The 20,491-nt window shown below is 42.0% G+C and overlaps 2 protein-coding genes across 3 annotated transcripts in view; one reads left to right on the top strand and one right to left on the bottom strand.

Moving 5' to 3' along the window:
• The window catches only part of pank1a (pantothenate kinase 1a), a 19,883-nt gene extending 6,215 nt beyond the window's left edge, over positions 1-13,668 (bottom strand). The window contains exons 1-3 of one of the 2 annotated variants that reach the window (XM_027030537.2): positions 12,773-13,668; positions 1,126-1,478; positions 764-1,017 (exon numbers count right to left, since the gene is read on the bottom strand). In XM_027030537.2, coding sequence (XP_026886338.2) covers positions 764-1,017; positions 1,126-1,478; positions 12,773-12,992 — 827 coding nt within the window. In that variant the 5' untranslated portion in view covers positions 12,993-13,668. Of the gene's footprint in view, positions 1-763; positions 1,018-1,125; positions 1,479-11,544; positions 11,753-12,772 lie in introns of those variants that run through there. The other variant, XM_035532933.1, reaches the window with a different exon arrangement.
• A 3,139-nt stretch (positions 13,669-16,807) lies between these two features.
• On the top strand, positions 16,808-19,557 carry LOC113590407 (5-hydroxytryptamine receptor 7). The gene is made up of 2 exons (XM_027030536.2): positions 16,808-17,463; positions 17,734-19,557. The coding sequence occupies exons 1-2, from the start codon at positions 16,853-16,855 to the stop codon at positions 18,575-18,577; spliced, it is 1,455 nt and encodes a 484-aa protein (XP_026886337.2). The 5' UTR covers positions 16,808-16,852; the 3' UTR covers positions 18,578-19,557.
• The last annotated feature ends 934 nt before the right edge of the window (positions 19,558-20,491 follow it).

Below are 20,491 nucleotides of genomic sequence, written 5' to 3'. Positions count from 1 at the left end.
TTTCTGTAAAATCACTGAACTATTTATGCATAGACCAAAACAGCTAACACATTTATTGAAATACTGCAATGACTGGGATGATGGAGTATCCACAGAAACGCAGGAGTCCTGTGACACACAATACTGATTTACTGAGTGAATTCACAGAGTGTGAGACTGAAAGTACTTGTTTCTATTTCCTGCACCCAATATGGGAAATTCACACAAAAAAAAAATTGACTGGCCTGATGTAACAATCACACCCTATTATTTCACAAACAAAGTCAGTAATTTTCAGTAAAGCACACCAAGGATATTAACCCTGACCCTAACCCTAATCCTAACTGAAGATTCTTATCCCTAAGCCTATTCCTAAACCTAATATGTTCTATGAGCTCATGCTGTGGTGCAGGTCTCCTGCTGCTCTTCACATGGACACCTTGTGTTTAACTCGTGTTTGAAACATGTGCCGACTCATTTCAGACGTTTCTGACAAATCGGATGAATTACATTATTTCCACGATGGAGACATCTTTACATTAAACCTGAGTCATTGTATCCAGGGCTACACTCAGGTCTGACAGCTCTCAACCAATTCAGCTATTAAACCAGCCCTAGGCCCAAAACTAGCACATAACCCATGACCATCGACCCTCACTCATGACCCTTGACCCTTGCTCACGACCCCCGACCCTTAAGCCTTGCTCACAGCCTGTGACCTTCGAACCTCGATCACGATCCGTAACACTTGCTGCCTGCAGTGTTTGCAGCAAGTAACGCTCACCTGGTTCCTGTGACCCGTTTGTAGTTGTCCTTGGAGTAGACGGCCAAGACGCTGACCCCTGATCCGATATTGACCAGCAGCATGGGGAAAGGATGGGCCAGGCTGCAGGGCTGTTTCACGCAGGCCTGCGTGTCAGATGGGTTCTCAAAGTAGTAGCATTCCGGGTGGCCATTAAAGCCCACAGAGTCGACATAGAGCAGCCCGTGGATCAGACAGTCTAGTTCATCCAGCTTCACCAGCTCCAGATCAGCCGTCTACACACAAAGGGGTGGGGGGTGGGAACAGTGAATGTAGCCATAGAGCCCAATGCCCTCTGCACCACCCAGAAGCTCTCTGCCCCCACACCCTCCTTTTTGCCTCACCGTTCTGAAATCGCTCTCAAACTTGTACGCCCCCCCACCAGTGGCACAGAGTGTGGTGTGCAGGCTGGAGAAGTTCTTGTCGCGACCCATCTGGATGAAGCGGTGCATCGCAGCTGTGGGGAACCGAATGAAGTGCAGGGTGCCCGTGCGGCCGCACATGCTCAATTCCCGCAGCTCCAGGTGCACGTCGCGCACGCCCGTCTTGCCGTACGCCACGTTGGACGTCAGGTAGCGGCGGATGCTCTTCAGGCTCTCCACCTCCTCCTGCTCCTCCTCCGCCGTGATGTCCTTCGGCTCGAAGTACACCAGCTTCACCAGCGTGCCGCCGATGTCCATGCCGAACCAGGGAAAGGCTGAGAGACACAAAAAGAGAGAGAGAGAGAGAGAGAGAGAGAGAGAGAGAGAGAGAGAGAGAGTCAGTTATCACCGCCTGGCCATAGAGACCTAAAGAGCAGAGACTGTGCCAGCAGTGCAAGACAGAGCTGCACTTTCTAACTGAATGTACAGCATTTGGACAGATTAGAACTAAATTCTTTAGCAAAATTAGCCACATATTCCACGAGTTTAAAAGTCTTCCTGATGAGGAGAAGCTGCCGTATGTTCTTGGTCAACTTAAAGGGTTCAGCACACTGGCAGCACTGTACGTTGTTATTATTATTATTATTATTATTATTGGTAATAGGAGTATTGTTGTAGTTATATTATAATTGGCAGCAGTGTACGTTCACTCCTGCCGTAGTCTCACCGACAGTGAGTGTCCATGTCAGGTACCATAGATACAGAGCTTTATATTATCATCATCATCATCATCATCATCATCTGTTATAGACTTAACAGTGAAGTTATAATGGTAATAGGAGTATTGCTGTTGTAATTATATTATTGTTGGTATTAGTATTACTGGTAGCAGTTGAATTATTGATGTCTAATCTACCTTTTGTTTAACATGTTCATTTTTTATTTAGCATATTAATTTAATAATTTCTTTGGCAAGACAAACGTGAATAATTGTCAAGCCAAAAAAGCACCAATGCACTGAACTGAACTGAGTGACAAAAAGAGGAGAGAGACACACACAGAGAGAGAGAGAGAGAGATAGAGAGAGAGACACAGAGAGAGACACAGAGAGATAGAGAGAGAGAGAGAGAGAGAGAGACAAAGAGCAATCTTCCAACACTCAGGAGTTACACAAGATCCACAAACAGCCTGTGGTGTTCAAAAACATCTTATGAAACTGAAATTGCAAAAACACAGTGGTGCAAACTTGAGAGCATGAAATCACTTCTGCAGAAAGAATCCTGCTGTGTTGTAAACTGATACCAGAAAAGTGGACCTGCAGAGCCAGCAACATCACTCCTACGTATAGACAGAGGCAGGTTAAGCAGAGTAAGTGTGTGTGTGTGTGTGCGTGCGCGTGTGTGTGTGCGTGTGCGTGCGTGCGTGTGTGTGCGTGCCTGTGCGTGCGTGTGTGTGTGTGTGTGTGTGCGTGTGTGCGCGTGTGTGTGTGTTGTCTGTCTCCATCTTGGGTGTTCTCTGGTGTGATACATCCCTGCTTCATTTGACTTAGTGCTTGATCTTGTGCTGCCATGATTAGTGAATGTGCTGTCCTTCAGTCCTGCCTTGTCTATCCATTAGAAGGACTGTCTTACTGGCATACGGGTTTACGGCCTTACTGTTCCCTTTCCGCTGACTCACGGACATGCTTCACCCTGTGGAGGTGCTGGGATGCTGCTGCCCTTCTTGTTTCTGCCTCATGATTCCCATGTGATTGGTGAATCTGCAGGCATTTGTAGGTGTTAGTCCTCCATGTGTGTTACGTGGCCTTGTGGAAGTTTAGGTCGCCTGTCTTGATCACTTTTTCTATTTGTACTATCAGCCAACCGTACTTTTCCAGACCAAATGACATTCGGATGTTCTTGCTGTAGATCCTGGTTACGTGCATCACCAAGTCCATGTCTCTTTCCGTCTTGGCATACCACTTGATGTCATCCATGTACAGGAGGTCGCTGGCAGTAGTTATACCCCTGACAGTAGTGTACCCACACTTATTGTTGATTGGTTGAAAGGATTCAGGCCTATGCAGAACAGCAGTGATGTCACTGCAGCTCCTCAATAAACATCACACTTTATGGTGATCTGGGCCATTTAGCTTCTAGTGAGTCATTTGTTGTACTGCTTTTCAGCCATGCGAAGCTATCATTTTCTTGAGCCTGTAGATGTGGTTCAGGGCCGGGAATTGCCATGTTCTTCATGTTTCTGACCCACTCTTGGATATCAGCTGTTGAAATACTGACTGGTTCCTTTTCTTGGACATTGTAGTGTTCTGTTTTGAGATGTTTTATCCACTGAGCCCCGGTGTTAGGTGATGCTTCATTCTCCCATATACTCTTCCTGCACTGTTATGTTTCAGCTCTGGATGGATCCCAGTCAGGGTTACGATGCACTTTGGTTGGTTCACTGGTGAAGGTGGAATTTCCTCTTTTGGCTGCTGCTTCTTTTGTGTACACACATCTATTTCCAAGGGGATAGTGGGAGTGGATTGTGTCTTGTATTTTACAGCCTAGGGTCTCTATCATGAATGCTACAGTGGCATATACCAGTTTGTTGGTTTCAGTTATACAGGTTGTTGTGCTTATTGCTGCATACATATCTCGGCAATCATGGTTTCTGATGGTACCTTGCCACCAAGTTGGGTGAGTCTACAGTAATGGCTGACAGTAGAAAGCACAGACCTGATCAAATTCTGCATGTCCACTTTACATTCTTTCTCAGATGTAGCAGGTGTTTTGTCTACGCTGTGATATTTATCCTTTATTGAATCCATCTCCAGTTGTGATAGGAGGCGATGTTTCACAATATTTGAATGCTGGTTAACTAGCTGCTTGTCTGTGAGTGTGGAAGGTCTTCTCCCAATCAGCAGTGTCCTTTATATAGCCTGTTTCATTCTGCATGCTGTTTTACTAGCAGTCCATTAGATCCATGTTGTCCAACCTCATTCATCTATTGTTTGTTCTAGTAGCTGAATGAAACGGACACTTTGTGGGATTTTTCGATCACATTACACCAGATTTCAATAGTAAAAATGACTGAAACCTATACACCGAGTGTTAGTGAAAGCCATCACATTACTCTAAATTCCTACAGTAAAAACACTTGAAATCATACCATAGGTACAAGAGAAAGTGCATTTCAAGACTATAGTGGTGTCATCTGATAACAATTGAATTTATTTTATAGATTTTCTAAAGTTTCATATATAAAATTGAACAGACATAGGAGTTTGCCATCCCCATACTTCAAAATACTTGAAAATAATATCATGGATACATGGGAAAGTGTTGTTCAAGAATAATTTGTAATGATTTGATAATCTGATTTCTTTTATAGAGATTCAAATGTTGTATATACAAAACCGAATAGACATTTAACAAGAGTTTGCCATATGATTACTCAGAATTCCTACAGTAACAATGCTTGAAAGTCATATAATGGGAATGAGAAATCATATCATGAGAAAGTTTTTTTCAAGAATTTAGTGAAGTGATAACAATTAGATTTATTTTACAGAAACTCAAGAATGATATACAGTGAACCGAACCATTTAACAGGAATTTGCCACCCCATTACTACAGTAAAAATGATTGAAAGTTATAGCATGGGTACATGAGGAAGTGTATTTCAAGAACATAGTGGAGTGATTAACATTTGATTTGTGTATTTTATACAGCTTCAAGTACCAATATATAGTGAACCAAAAGGCATTTAATATAATTTTGCCATTCTTTTACTCCAAATTCCCACAGTAAAATCACTTAAAACACAGTAGTTTCAAGAATTGAGATTTTTATAATTTATTTTATAGAGATTCATATATATATATATATATATATATATATATATATAGAGAGAGAGAGAGAGAGAGAGAGAGAGAGAGAGAGAGAGAGAGAGAGAGAGAGAGAGAGAGAGAGAGTGAACTGAACATTTTCACTTAATTTTATTTTGTGAATATGTTGTAAAGTATTCTCCAAGAATATAAGAGTGAACTGATAACAATTTGATTTGTGTTTTTCTTTATGGAATTTTAAAGTATACAGTGAACTGATTAGCCATTTCCACAATATTGCTATACTATACTATAATTTATAGAATATATAATTATACTATATTATATTTTCTCTACCTTCCCACAGTAAAAACATATGGAAATCTGATCATGAGTAGCTAAGAAAGTGATGTTTACCAGTATAGTGGATATAACTGAAAAGAAATAGATTTTAACTGGGAAGGTTTTAATTCCGAACATATTTAAGTCTTTTATACATAACACATATTTTCTTTTGGTGCATTAGACCGCAGTCAGATATGTCTAAGCTGTACTAAAAATATACTAAAATACAAGAAACTTCCCCCCCTACAAGGTTTCAAACTGGCTACCGTAATATGCCATGTAAACGCACACGTAAGCCCTCAGATAGCGCGACCGAGCCTTTTCGGATTGACGGCGGTAACCACTTTGCTAGCTCACATCTGCTAAATGCCATACTTGCAGATGTAAATATAATGGAAAAAGACTATGGTTGTTATCGAAATTGGGAAAACATATTTGGATTCAGCTTGCAAAAAACTGTTTCTGGTTCCTCGTCCTACTTAGTTCATATGTTATTTTTAAGCTTCGCGAGGTTTTACATATCGGCTAAATATTGTGCATATAACATAAATCACAAGCATCAGATTGGATTTAGTGATCAGTTCATGATTAGTACAGTTTCTGGGAATATCCCGTGTTCTTGTCCAAGGTCAATTACTAAACATTTCATATGTCGTTATATTTACATTATAATTAGTCGACCAGACCGACTGGCTAGACAGATATCTTATCTTACGTTGAAATAATATATAAAATTATAATAATATATTGAAATATATAATAATTATAAGAATATAAATTATAATAATATAAATTATAATAAGATATAAAATATAAAACAAAGCTTAATTTTATAATAGAATCTTTCTAATCTTCAACATTTGCTTCAATATAGGTCATGAATTGTTATAATTCAGTTCAGCTGCTGCCTTTATTTGTGTGCTTATACTTTACAGCTACCTAGCGAGTCATTAGTCAGAATATGCAGAGAGCACACAGAGTTCACACACAGATATGTGAGCCTTAGAGGAAATGACAGATGGCGAGCTACTTTTCAGAAATGTCATCTTAGTCCCACACCGGAAAATGTGTCTGTCCTGTTGTCTTACACGCACTCTGGTCATCTTTAGGGATTTCACTAACCCTCTCACCCTGGACAGTTGTTGGTGAAACATAAAAATGACTTTAAAATGTAACGTTCCCTCTTTTAAAACAACCCAAATATACAATTTGTTCAAAAGGTTACTTAAGTAAATGTAACGGAGTAAATGTAGCGCATAACTACCCACCTATGTGTGTATGTGTGTGTGTGTGTGTATGTGTGTGTGTGTGTGTGTGTGTACAGACAAATGAGAAATAGATAGAGAGAGAGAGAGAGAGAGAGAGAGAGAGAGAGAGACTCAGTAGCAACATAATAATAATAATAATAGTAATAATAATATTATTATTACTATTACTATTATTATTATTATTATTATTATTATTATTATTAGGGGTACAAGCACCATGGGTGCTGGAGTCCTCTTGTATTTGTTAGAGGTTTTCTTCTTCCTATTCCTCACCCAAACCAGACCAATAGTCCTAAAGACATGTGATCAAACGTGGTCAATAGGTAGTAGCCTCAGTCGCTACTCAGGTGCCTGACGCCAGCCTGGCTGAACTGTAGGTGGTACTATATCATGCTGAAACGCATCCCAGTCCAGGATTACCAATGATTCTTTTTTCCACTGATTAATAATTTAATAATCTATCAGTCTAGAAAAAAAGCCTTAAGATCCGCCCACTCAGATTTTAAAATAATTTGCATATTATACAAAATTGCATATATTTTTGAATGCAAACTAGTTCAAGGTTTTCACGATTCCTACACATATCAGGCCTCCAGGTATTCAAAAAAGCCTGAACTTCAATAACCATCAAAAGAAAAAGGAGTGTACATCTACAGCTACAACTCACAAACGCTTTCTTGGAATGACACCAAATTACATAGTGGGTCTCCCCAAACAGGTCTGGGCAGAGGCCAAACTTTAGTGCACCTGCCACACTAGGTGGCACTATAACATCCAAGAAACCGCACCACTCACTGACAAATGGTTAATGTGAATCTCGGTTCAGTTCATATATGCATATCTGGCACAGGCTCTGTAAGTGTGGTGATTTTGGATCATATCTGCATGCCATCGGCCAATCAGCTTTCAGCAAACATTTGTCAAATTCTCAACGGGCCTGCCCACATGAAACTCGACAGGTATGTTCACACTCACTAAGATATCTTCAATTTTCATAGGACCTGGCCACTGGGGGGCGCCACTCATATTTTCAAAAACATTTATACTGGTCTGTCATGTTATTTCAAACATATCCACAAGATTTGTGATCAGATAATGCCACTCTATGACAGAGACAGCTTTGCCTCTTGAAGTGTTTTCTAAACCCCACAGTTCTGTGCACAATTTGACATTATTTAAAAACAGCGCTTTTCAGTGTGAGCGGAGCTCCTCCACATTGAACTGTGGTAGTTCTAATCTGACTGCGACCTCATTTGGCATGTGGTAATAACATAAAAGAACTACATAACTAACAGAATTTTGGTGCAATTCAGCCTTTGTGGGGTGCTACAATGGTTATTGGGGTAAAAATGAAAACAAACAAATATCTATTGTTTTTGTTTAAATAATAACACAATTGGGGTAGCAGTGCGAAACTCTTTAGGATTGACAAGTCAGCCATACTGATACAATTCTATTTTCACTAAACCAACAACAACTGATAGCACTTTCACTCCCTACCAAATTCAAAACAACTTGTGGAAGGGCTCTGGATCAATCTGATTTGATCTATCGGTTACTGGAATTAACAATATGACTATAGGTTCTTTGGTCATATATATATATATATATATATATATATATATATAAATCAATAACATTCATCGAAATAACCGATTACTGTTAGAGGCGGGGGTAATCCGAGGACACATCGCTGCTCCAGCTAACTGGTAGTTAACCAGTTACCATAGAAACACCAGAGCTGAAAATGGCTGGACTCCCAGCAGGGGAGAGACGCCGACAGGTTACACACACGCGCACACGAGGGCAGGTATCAATTAAAAGAATATCGACAGATGTATTAGACATACGAAAAGTGAGTCGTTAAATAAAAATAATTCCGTGTCACCCCAGTTATCCAAACTTTAGCAAATGGTTAGTATTTAACAACGGTCTCCCTGGTTCTTCACCTGGCCAGAAAAGGTTTAAGCAGCACTAAACCAGAACAAGCAGCTGTAAGATAGAAAGTTACGTTTCAGATTTTAACTGGAAATCCCGAGGTCAGGCAGTGCCGCCTTAAGCACGCAGTGACTAAAAGTATTACACATTACATAAACTGGGGAATATCGTTTTGCCGAAACCTGACAGCGAAATCAAAGTCTACCTTCCTGCGAATCCTAGTGGTCCTGACCTGGAGTAACTTGACACAATAATGTTTCAATCAACGGCAACATTGGTTTCCCAAACAAACAGTAACCATGATTTGCGCAATATTAGCAAGACAAGTTGCATCAAAGTGGCAAAATGCCCCAAACCAGTAAGTAGCCTAGTCAATCATTTAAACTAAACATATTCCTTTGTTGAATGAAGAGCCAAAGCAAAGTAAAATGTTTACAGTATGAGCGCCCCCGTGACTGTCAGCTAGACAGCTGTCATGCTTCAGCCCAACCTCAAACTGTCCGTTTCGGTGTCTCACTCAAACAGCTAGCTTCCTCTCTCCCTTATACAGGAGTCAGCTCTTCTGTAATGATAGAGATCATTCACTGTCCAAGTAACTGGGCTTTATTTTGGACACCACAACACAGGCTTGAAAAGCAGCCAGCCAGATTACAGAGAAAATAGCCAACAGAAGCAGAGCTACTAAGGGTTAATTAATATGCTGTGCACCAAACGTTGAGCTCACTGGATCCTGCATTATATCCAATTTGTTGTAAAATAAACAGACCAATATGTTGCAGTGATGCTAGCCATCAAAATGATAAAAACAAACAAAACAGCAGAGAAAACAATTGAATCATATTTAAAGTGCATTAGTATAAACATACCTAAAATTAAAGACCATGATCTAATTGGTCATAATCCAAAATAGCAAGATGTTCACTGTGCCAAAGGAAGCTTCACTTGTATGAAGGGTGAATTTCAGTCACTGTACAAAGCTAAGAACTCTTTGTGGAAATAAATAAATAAGAAATTGTCTGAGGCTCATAAAGTGCTGATGAAGTGCCTTTAATGTAAAGCCTGAAGTGGCCTGACAACACTGACCTGACCAAGGGAACTAAAGTGGTCTGACATGCTGACCAGGAAACAGTGTACCATGCATATGGGTGAAAGGTCTGCTACCTTCCCCCACTCTTCACCAGAGAGAGAGAGAGAGAGAGAGAGAGAGAGAGAGAGAGAGAGAGAGAGAGAGAGAGAGAGAGAGAGGGTGCAGGGGGAGAAAATGGGAGGGAGAGAGAGAGAGAGAGAGAGAGAAGGAGAGAGGGAGTGAGAGAGAGGGAGAGTGAGAGATAGCGGGAGTGAGAGAGAGAGACAGGGAGAGAGGGAAAGAGTGGGAGAGAGAGAGGGAGTGAGAGAGAGAGAAAGAGAGAGAGAGCGGGAGAGAGAGAGGGAGAGAGATAGAGGGAGTGAGAAAGAGAGAGAAGGAGAGAGGGGGGACTAGCAAGTGTGTTTCTCCATGCAAGGAACAAAGTCCAAGAGGGTAGAGAGGAACTGGGTAACAAAAGAATGAAAGACAGAGAGTGAGAGAGAGAGAGAGAGAGAGAGAGAGAGAGAGAGAGAGAGAGAGAGAGAGAGAGAGAGAGAGAGAGGGAGTGAGAGAGAGAGCGGGAGAGAGAGAGAGAGGGAGTGAGAGAGAGAGAGCAGGAGAGAGAGAGAGAGAGAGCGGGAGAGAGAGAGAGAGAGGGAGTGAGAGAGAGAGAGCGGGAGAGAGAGAGAGAGAGAGAGAGGATACAGAAAGATACTGACAGATCACATATTTAAATGGATTTAAACTGATTTTAATATCAATCCCTGTCATGACTCTATTTTTAAGGTAGACGCTATTTTATGCTATATTTTACTGTTGATGTTTGTCTGTTTATTGTCTAAGATATCAATGTACAGGTAACTAAATTGCTTTCCAAAACAGCTTTACTTAGTACTGTCAAAACTGAGTAAGCCCCCCCCTGGGAACAAAGAATATAAACAAAAAACAAAAAAATATATATATATATATCGCCCAGTGATGTTATTAACCAGCCATACACGTAAGTGTCCAGTAGGTATACTCTTGTAACCTAAAGAACATGTACACTTTACCATTGTCATTACATTTAAATTATATATAAAATATAACTCCCCAAGAAACAAATGCAGAGCAAAAGGACTTTCAACATTAATATGCAGGATCCAAATGCCCTGTGACAAGTAAAAGCCATTATGTCCAAATTAAGTTAAGATATGACTAAATGTCCAAGGCCAGCATCAGGAGCCCATATATATACTGCTTTAACCCTCTCAGAATAAAGACCTGTAATACTCAAACTTTTACATTGACACTAACTGAAGATTTTCCAACCCAATTCTAGTTTTGCTAGTAATTTGTCGGTCTATGCACCTGTAACTGCATCTTTCACCCAGTTAATCTATAACTATGTATATCTGGCAAAGACTGATAAAAAGAAGCTATCGAGACGATCAACTGAAGTTATTAGCTCAAAGGGGACACCATCAGAGTCAACATTTGATTATGAAGAAAGCTTTTTTGCTTTAATATGAAAATGGGGGGGGGGGGGGGGGGGGGAATTGTCAATTCCACTCTTCCTCACTTAGCGACCAAAGATCCAATTCTTGGAATTGCACAACAATAAGAAAACAATAGTGAATCTCAATGCAGGCACATACACACAGCCAGTAAAGTTATGAGGTAGTGGAATGTGGGTGAGCTGGCTTTACCCAGAAATTGCAAAGAAAGTAGGTCACATTAGGTTACTGCTGCAGAAGTTATACTTGACAATATTTGGTTATACTGCATTTGTCATTGGCACCTGCAACATATGACACAATCTGCGTATAGTGGAACTGTGTGTGTGTGTGTGTGTGTGTGTGTGTGTGTGTGTGTGTGTGTGGAGGGGGTGAGTCGGGTGGACAAACCTGCCTGTAGTACTGTCATAACCACATATCTTACTTTACCATATAACTGAGCCTTTCAAGAGGAAGTACAGATGGAGGTAACTTCTGTCTTACCTGGTTTCTTAACGCTTTTTAGTTTCATTAGGCCAGACCACGTTACCGCTCAGGTGCAAGCAGATCCAGTATTCCAAGAAGTTCAAAGTCTTAATATGAACTCACTAAATACGACCAAATACAGTGTAGAAATGGTATCACATTGCAACTTTGCAACGTCGGCAAAAGGCAATTTTCTGCATATTCGGGAGGCGGTACAATCGGTCCCTTTAACAGCCTTGCTCAAACCAAATCGAGCTGTGATTGGTAGGCTAAGCAGGGCCTTTCCATCAGGAGCGATTTCAATACCACCTCCTGACTCCGCGCTGGCCAATCAGAGAACGCAGGCAGCAATTTCAACGCTTTCATAATAACAAAAGACGCTTTCCTCACCACCGAGTTTACAGGCCAAACAACTTTCGCCGAAAGTGACAGGCAACTCCTGGGCGACATTTTCCGTCATTTAAAAAAAAGAATTACATGCTTCCCTTGAAGAAGAAATATCTAAAGACTTCATGAATTGTCACACTGCAGCCATAGTTATCTGATAAACCGTAATCTGAGTATACTCGGTAACCTTTATGACCGACCATGTAACAGGAAAAAAGAGCACAGTGCCTATTGGTAGCGACTAGGCTTTGGGCTCATGTAGGATTCGCATACAGGCAATACAGGTAAATCTTATTCATGCTTTATCATGCTTTACATTACAGCAGTCTTTGGAGGAATCGCCTATCCGTGCACAGCAGTAAACATAGACATGTTATGATAAACAGACATGTTATAATAAACATATGTTATGATAAATATACATGTTATGATAAACAGACGTTATAATAAACATATGTTATGATAAACAGACATGTTATGATAAACATATATGTTATGATAAAAGGGCATGTTATGATAAACTGACATGTTATAATAAACATATACGTTATGATAAAAGGACATGTTATCATAAACAGACGTTATGACAAACAGACATGTTATAGTAAACAGACATGTTATGATAAACAGACAAGTTATGACAGCCATGTTATAATGCACATAGACATGCTATAATAAACAGACCTGTTATGATAAACAGATGTTATAATAAACAGACATGTTATGACATACGTGTTATGATGGCTGTTATAATAAACAGACATGTTATGACATACATGTTATAATGCACACAGACATGCTGCAGCTCTTGATGAGCGCTACGCGTCCAGTGACCCTGTGCCTGTCGGTGTGCACTTACGCGGTCTGTTTTTCTTCCCGGAGTCCACACGTCTCCGCAGCCGACATCGTTTCGCAGGGGGTCCGTTCGTCTGGGGGTCACAGTGCATATGGCGGTAGCTGTCATGACCGCTGCCGCGTGAATCTCCATTGCTCAGCTGTGACCAGAATGTCTTGCGCAAGCCATCGGGGTAACAAGGAACAGATCCCTTCTGGTCAGTGATCGATTTGGCCTTATCCATAATTTCAATGCACGAGCGAAAGCACGAGCGGAATGCAAGTCGCTCGGGCGAGACCACAGTCAAGCCTCGCGCTGGCTGGCTAGCGAGGACGCTTTCCTGTGACCGGACTAGTTAGAGAAACGCACGTTCCGAACGTGGTTTGAAATCACGGCTTGTTTATGCATCGAAGGTGAGCGAATCGGTCGCCAGCACGCCGTGACCGAGGTCACTGGCGGTCATTCCCCCCGCCGCGATCTGCCCCGCGAGTCGAACACCCGGCTTATTACGTCACCGACAATGGCTCCTCGTGCTGGGCTGGCTCGCCGCTCGAACGGAGCGTGCGCCGCGCGATGATCAGACTGCCCTGAGAAGTGAAAAGTCGCGGAAGAAAACGCAATGCCGCTCGGATTCGCGTTCTTCTTTTGCGTCTTTTGAAGGACTGTCTTGTGACCATCGCCGTATGGGCTGTAGCACGAGAGACGACGGGTTTTAGCATGCGTCATCACGATGCGTGACACAAGATCACGCCACTCGTTTGGCAAGTGCTTTAGGAGGAGAAACCTATGTAATAAATTATCTATCTATCTATCTATCTATCTATCTATCTATCTATCTATCTATCTATCTATCTATCTATCTATCTATCTATCTATCTATCTATCTATCTATCTATCTATCTATCTATAAATATTATTTCTTCTCGTGTAATTTGTACAGTACTGTGACACTGCAATTTCCTTCGGGATCAATAAAATATTGTCATATCTTATCTTCTGGGCATTTCGTGGCCTGTAATTGCTCACCTTTTACTAAGAATGAGGCGCTGCCTTTATTCAACATATTCAACATAAGGCATGTCTTTAATGTCTTACAATGCCGGTAAAAACCTACGGCTGCATTTGAACTGAACAGAAAAGAAAATTCTCTCTTCCCCAGTGGCGTCACTACAAATATATAAATTGGGAGCGAAGACCCCCAGACTAGCAAAAAAGAAAAATAACCGTCCATTAACACGTGCCCTAAATGTTGCGTTGTTTAATGCAGAGGGCGTTTTTAGTTTGCTTTTTACGTAACGTTACATTAGCATGTGTTAATCATTTTTCACGGTTAATTGTGTTTTAACGAGCATGCCAATGTGGTTTTATTTCGGACAGGTGTAACTGACGTCCAAATGATGTATTTTCATTTATTTTATGTTGAAATTACACAGTCTCCTTCAACATTCTCTGACACAGAGATCCTCTGTCTCACTCACAGCTCGACAAAACTGATTGAGATTTTAGTAAAGCAGTGCTCAGCGATCGCTAATCGTGTCACAGGCCGCTCAAACGTTCAGACTCGAATTGTGGTTCAGGTTTTAGGGCTGTTGTAGGGAAGAAGCACCTCCTCCAGGTCCTAGCACCAGGTTCTTCAGGCGACACGGACAGGATTCATCAGCGGAGGAGAAGAGGAGACAGCCTTTAGAGAAGAGTTCACTGGGTAATGAAGGATTTTGTACAAAGAACACATCTCCACAAAAGTCTACAAAAGAAACCACAAAAGAAAAGTATAAACATAACGTGTGTATTTAACAATGATCTGCCCAGTTATTACATGTGATGGAACAGTAAGTTGCATGTGAGAGTTATTCCCTTTAATGGAAAAGTACGTCACATGTGAAAATAAGCATGTGATTAAGTTGCAATTAACAGCATTTAAATATTCCCATGTTGTAGGAGGGCGTTTTTTTAGGTGTTGATACAAACAGATACAAACCACAGTAAACAGCTGGGTCAGGATGGAGAGGGCAATCAGTAAACCAGTTCACATGACATTTCGTCCTCCATAAATGAGTCATCAGCTTCTACCTCTTAGTGTCCATAGCAACCTATAGCACTCTGCATGAACTTGAGCACGCTTAGTGATCAAGTTTATACATTCAGTTAAAAAACTTTTGAAAGCCCAAATAAAAGAATGCTCACACCACCTGGTTCACATATTCTGAAGTGTCCATAAAAAGGCACAAGTAAGAAAACTTGAGATCATTGAAGACTCATTAGAAGAATATGTCCTCTTCTGGGTGGTAGATCCAAGAGTGAAGAGTCAAGGGTCTAATGTTAGACCCTAACCCTTAACCCTACTGTTAGACCCTAACCCCTAACTCTAGTGTTAGACCTTAACCCCTAACTCTAGTGTTAGACCCTAACCCCTAACCCTAGTGTTAGACCCTAACCCCTAACCCTAGTTTTAAACCCTAACCCTTAACACTAGTGTTAGACCCTAACCCCTAACAGTAATCCTAGTTATACACCAAGTGTCTTTACTTACACAAAGGCAGAACACAATGTTGATTAAAAAAAAAAAAAAAACCTCTAACATCCCATATACTGTAATGAAGTACAGGATATTTGCCTCTCTGGCTATCTTGCTCACTGCACAACTTACACAAAAGAGTTTGTTTATATAAGACAAACTCATGTACAATTTAGCAAAATACCCCCAGATTTTCCTCTTAGGATGTTGTTTACATTTTCATTATAACGCTTGTTCTATTTGTAAGCTGGTGTGTTTACAAACTGTGTGAGGACACACGGAGAGAAACCTTAACACATACTGAAACACATACATAAGCAGCCAGTGACATATTCTAAGGAAGAAACCTAATTTTCATTTAGCAGCAAGACTCCCATCATACATTTCAATATTTTGTGGCTTTATGGACCATGATTTAAAGCACTCTGTAACCCTTGTTTCAAAAAGTGATATATAAATAAATCTAATTATTATTATTATTATTACAGAAAACAATTACCCCTTAACACTAAACCCTCGGACGCGAAGAGTACACTCGACCACGCAGCGGCGCTCGTGTAACTCTGTTAGGTGTTACTCATGTGAGTGTCAAGTCCGCGCGCTTCTCCATCCCGCGTGCAACTGAATAAATAACCCAAATTATTCGATTTTTTTAGACTCCCGGTCTGTTTTTGATAACGAAGAGAAACATTGCGTAGCTTTGTTATAAGCCACTGTTGTTTTTCCCTAGGAGAAAAAAAAAAACATTGCGCACGTCCTTTAAATGGTTCTTAAATGTTTTGTTGAGGATCTATTCCTGTTTGAACGCAACAATGGTAATATGAAAGGTGTTTTACTTCTTGGGCAGTTTGTTGCACTGCTCAATGGATAAGGTACTAGACTTGTAGTTAGAAGGTTGCCAGTTCAGGCCCCACCACTACCTAGCTGCCTCTGTTGGGGGACCCTGAGCAAGGTCCTTAACCCTTTCTGCCAAGAGCATAAGTTTCTTTGGATAAAGACGTTAGCTAAATGCTATAAATTTAAATGTTCTTTAATTGCACCTTAAGATTTAACCAGGAACGCCGTCTGAAGAACCCAGTATTAAGAAAATTAGTAAATAAATCCGGGAAACTTTGACATTGGACGTCAGCGGCACAGAGACAAACGTCCCTGTTGTCTGTGAGTCAAAGGTCACAGTCGGATGGTGTCGAAGTAATACCTAACGTTATATGAATGGTGTGGCCATTGGGATAATTCATCACTGTTTGTCCCTCGGTGAGTATGGCGAGGGTGTAAATGTAATTGAAATGTGATATCCCGTTCGCTTTCACTCACTTCTATGGCAGCACTCTCTTTATTGTGACCAGAGCTTTCGTTATTGCCCGCAGCAAAAAGGCTTCCGAACGCGCGGTGCTGAACGTCTCGGCTTTTCTTGAACGACAGCGTTAAACTCCACGCGTAATGAGAGACTTGCTCTAAATATAGAGAAATCAGCTGCGTGTGAATGAGCTCACGGCGGGTCGCTAATCGGATGCGCACATTCAGAGCGCGCAGCTGTGATTTTGTGCCACCAGACGCTTGGTGAAGTTCATGGATAAAAGGCGCACGGCATGGTGGTTGGCGACACCAACGGAACTGGAGGCTCACTCTGCTACGGAGGCAGTATGAGGTCCCTTATAGTCGAGGAACACGCAAGGGAGTCCGGCGCAGTGCGTGTGGCATCATCTAACGGCATGAGGATCTCCGATCAGCTGGTTCCGCAGCTCCTAAGCCTTGCGCACGACGTTGGAGAGGCAGCGGTGGTCGAAGCGGCGGGATCCGGACCTTGGGAAATGTTGCCCTCGAATTCTCCGAGCCTTTTGATGGAGCTGGCTAACCGGACGCGATGTACCGAACATATCCTGAGCTACGGTGAGATGGAGAAAGTATTGATAGGTGGAGTGCTTACCATGCTCACGCTCATCACTATTTGCGGGAACCTGCTCGTGGTCATCTCTGTTTGCTTCGTGAAAAAGCTACGACAACCCTCGAACTATCTTATCGTGTCCCTCGCGCTGGCTGATCTGTCCGTGGCGCTTGCAGTTATGCCGTTTGTCAGCATAACGGATCTCATCGGTGGCCGGTGGATCTTCGGCCAGTTCTTCTGTAACGTTTTCATAGCCATGGATGTGATGTGCTGTACAGCGTCAATCATGACGCTTTGCGTTATTAGCATTGACAGGTGAGATATACTTCTGTTTAAAAGATTAACTGAAAATTGATCCTGACGGGACAGTGCTTTATTTAATTTTCTCCATTGTTATGTGCGAACTTTCGAAGTCTGTACAGATATTTTTCAGTTAGATGACACTGCAAGTCCATCACCTGCTTTCACCTCTAAATAATATGGCGCTAAAGGCCTTGATCTGATCACCATAATTATAGCTGAAGGCAAAAAGGAACTAGACATGAATGACTCATAACCATTATTCATAACCATCTTTTATTTCAGGTATCTGGGCATCACCCGGCCCTTAACATACCCAGTGCGGCAAAACGGTTGGTGCATGGCCAAAATGGTGCTGTCTGTGTGGCTGTTGTCTGCATCCATCACCCTGCCACCCCTGTTTGGCTGGGCCCAGAATGTCAATGACGGGAAGGTGTGCCTGATCAGCCAGGACTTTGGCTACACCATCTACTCCACAGCCGTAGCCTTCTACATCCCCATGACCGTCATGTTGATCATGTACCACCGGATCTACCGTGCAGCCAAGCTAAGCGCAGCCAAGCACACCATCACGGCGTTCCCGCGGCCAGGCACCACAGAACATGCTGGCGAAGATGAGGGCGCCAGCACCAGTGCCAAGGATGAGTCAGCGGCAGCAGGGGGATTGGACTGCGTCGCGATGGCAATGAAGCTGCACCGGGAGGTGGAGGAGTGCACGCAGCTGCCCCGCCTCCTGCGGGTGGGGGGCGTGGCCGGCAGCGGGTCCGACCGCAAGGGCATCTCCGTGTTCAAGCGGGAGCAGAAGGCAGCAGCTACGCTGGGCGTGGTGGTGGGAGCCTTCAGCGTCTGCTGGCTGCCGTTCTTCCTGCTGTCCACGGCTCGGCCCTTTGTCTGTGGTACAGAGTGCAGCTGCGTGCCGCTGTGGGTAGAGCGCACGCTGCTGTGGTTCGGCTACGCCAACTCGCTCATCAACCCCTTCATCTACGCCTTCTTCAACCGCGACCTGCGCACCACCTATCGCAACCTCCTGAGCTGCCGCTACCGCAACATCAACCGCCGGCTCTCGGCCGTGGGCATGCACGAGGCCCTGCGGCTGGTGGAGAGGCCAGAGGTCACTGTGTCAGGGTGAAGCACACCTGTTGAAACCTGCATCAGGGTCAAAGGTTAAAAATGCGCACGTAACTGATGAATCGGAACACTTAAGGACAGCTACAAGCAAAAGGTCAGTGGACAGATACAGTGCCACGAACTGATCGGGAAGAGGTCTGATAATCAGACCATGGCACGTTCTGACATGCAAGCCAACGGCCTGATTAAACAAAACAGCACATTGCTGTCTGAAGAACTACCATAGACATAGACTGGCATTTTGCAGCGCAAAAGTAACCTCATGCATGTTCACACAGGAGCTCTAATCCTAACCCAGGATGAGATAGCTCCCAGTAATCAGTTGGCTTCGTTTGCTGGCACAATATTCTCTACAAATGTTGGTCATGATTTTATAAGATACTTGTATATCTTTATTCGAGGCAAGAGAATTATTGTACCATTTTCTCTAGCTATTAATCTAACGTCTTACTTTTTAGAGAATGAAGCTTGTAAAGAGACTGGACCGTATGATGGATGTGTATTGTATGATATTGTTTGGAGGGTCTTTTTGTACGTTTTAGAGTCAGACCAGGTTGGTTGGCAGTGAAATCTTTAAAACTGAAAGCCATTTCAGGACTCTTACTGCTCTTATTCCCATGAGTCTCTACTGAACCATGAATGACAAAAGGGAGTCTTATAAATATCACTCTCAGTCATATGTTACTTTTATCAGCAAAATCTGGTCTAGCTTTGATCAAATTCCATTTACATTTATTACATGTAACCTATTTGTTGATGAGCATTCTATTTTGAAACGAAGTAATCTGTTTAATAACGTATTTGTTTTGTACAGTAAATGTATTTGTACTGTGAAATATGCTGTGCACGTCACTGGTATTTATTCTGGTAGACATTGGATCCATTCAGTTTATCAGGTTCAACACATTTACTTATATGTAAGCAGAAATTTTGTAAAAAAAAAAACAAACAAACACAAAAAACAAAAAACAAAAAAAACACCAAAACATCTAGTATGCATTTCTTTTCACTTTAAATGTAGATGGAATTTTTTTCTTCATGTTCCTCAAGCTAGTCATTTGATTAAATAAATGGTAATGACTGTGTTTATTCATTATCTCACAGATACATATTTGGAGAAGCACCACATTGAGCAAACCTGTTAGTCTTGATAAAGCACTCCAGCATTTGTTGTAAACTGGGGATTTCAGCTAATTATCAACCACACCTCCACCAAAAACTATTAAAATGCTTTGTGTTGATGACTTCCTGAAACATTTCAATATAGATCATGTCAAGTACCAATGACAAACAATACCTACACATTCAGTCCAGAGGTAAGTGTCTTTTGTCCTGATGGGAAGAACCTTTCCACATCCTCAATTCCAGAATAAAGTATTAATGTCCAAACATAATAAGCTTTACAGGAAGACTTACATGACATAATCACCTAATACAGCACCTGTGTTATTCCATCATCATAAATAAAGATGATAAGGAGTGTAGTGTTAATCACATGACATTTTTTTTGGCCTCCTGTAGATGTCACACTTAGCAGAGCCAGTGACGATGCCCAGACAAGCAGGCCGGGGGGAGTAAGTGTGAGAGAGAGAGAGAGAGAGAGAGAGAGAGAGAGAGAGAGAGAGAGAGAGAGGGAGGGAGAGAGAGAAAGGAAGAGAGAGGGAAAGGGGGAGAAAGAGAGAGAGAGGGAGGGAGAGAGTTGTTGAGGTGGAAAGATCTGTGGAGGAAGTGTTCTAATTCATGAACAATCACTGAATTACTCTTCCCACCTCAACTTCATTAGTTACCATTTCACTGAGTTCTAGCAGAAGTCTGTGTGTGAGTGCATCTTATCTAGGCATAAAATCTAGGTACCTTTCTGCAGGTACAGCCCTGTGCTAATTACACTCGTCCAATAATTGTAACATGAACTTAA

Source organism: Electrophorus electricus, chromosome 13 (assembly GCF_013358815.1).
Source record: "Electrophorus electricus isolate fEleEle1 chromosome 13, fEleEle1.pri, whole genome shotgun sequence".
Classification (NCBI taxonomy): Eukaryota; Metazoa; Chordata; class Actinopteri; order Gymnotiformes; family Gymnotidae; genus Electrophorus; species Electrophorus electricus.
This window is presented reverse-complemented; position numbering and strand designations above follow the sequence as displayed.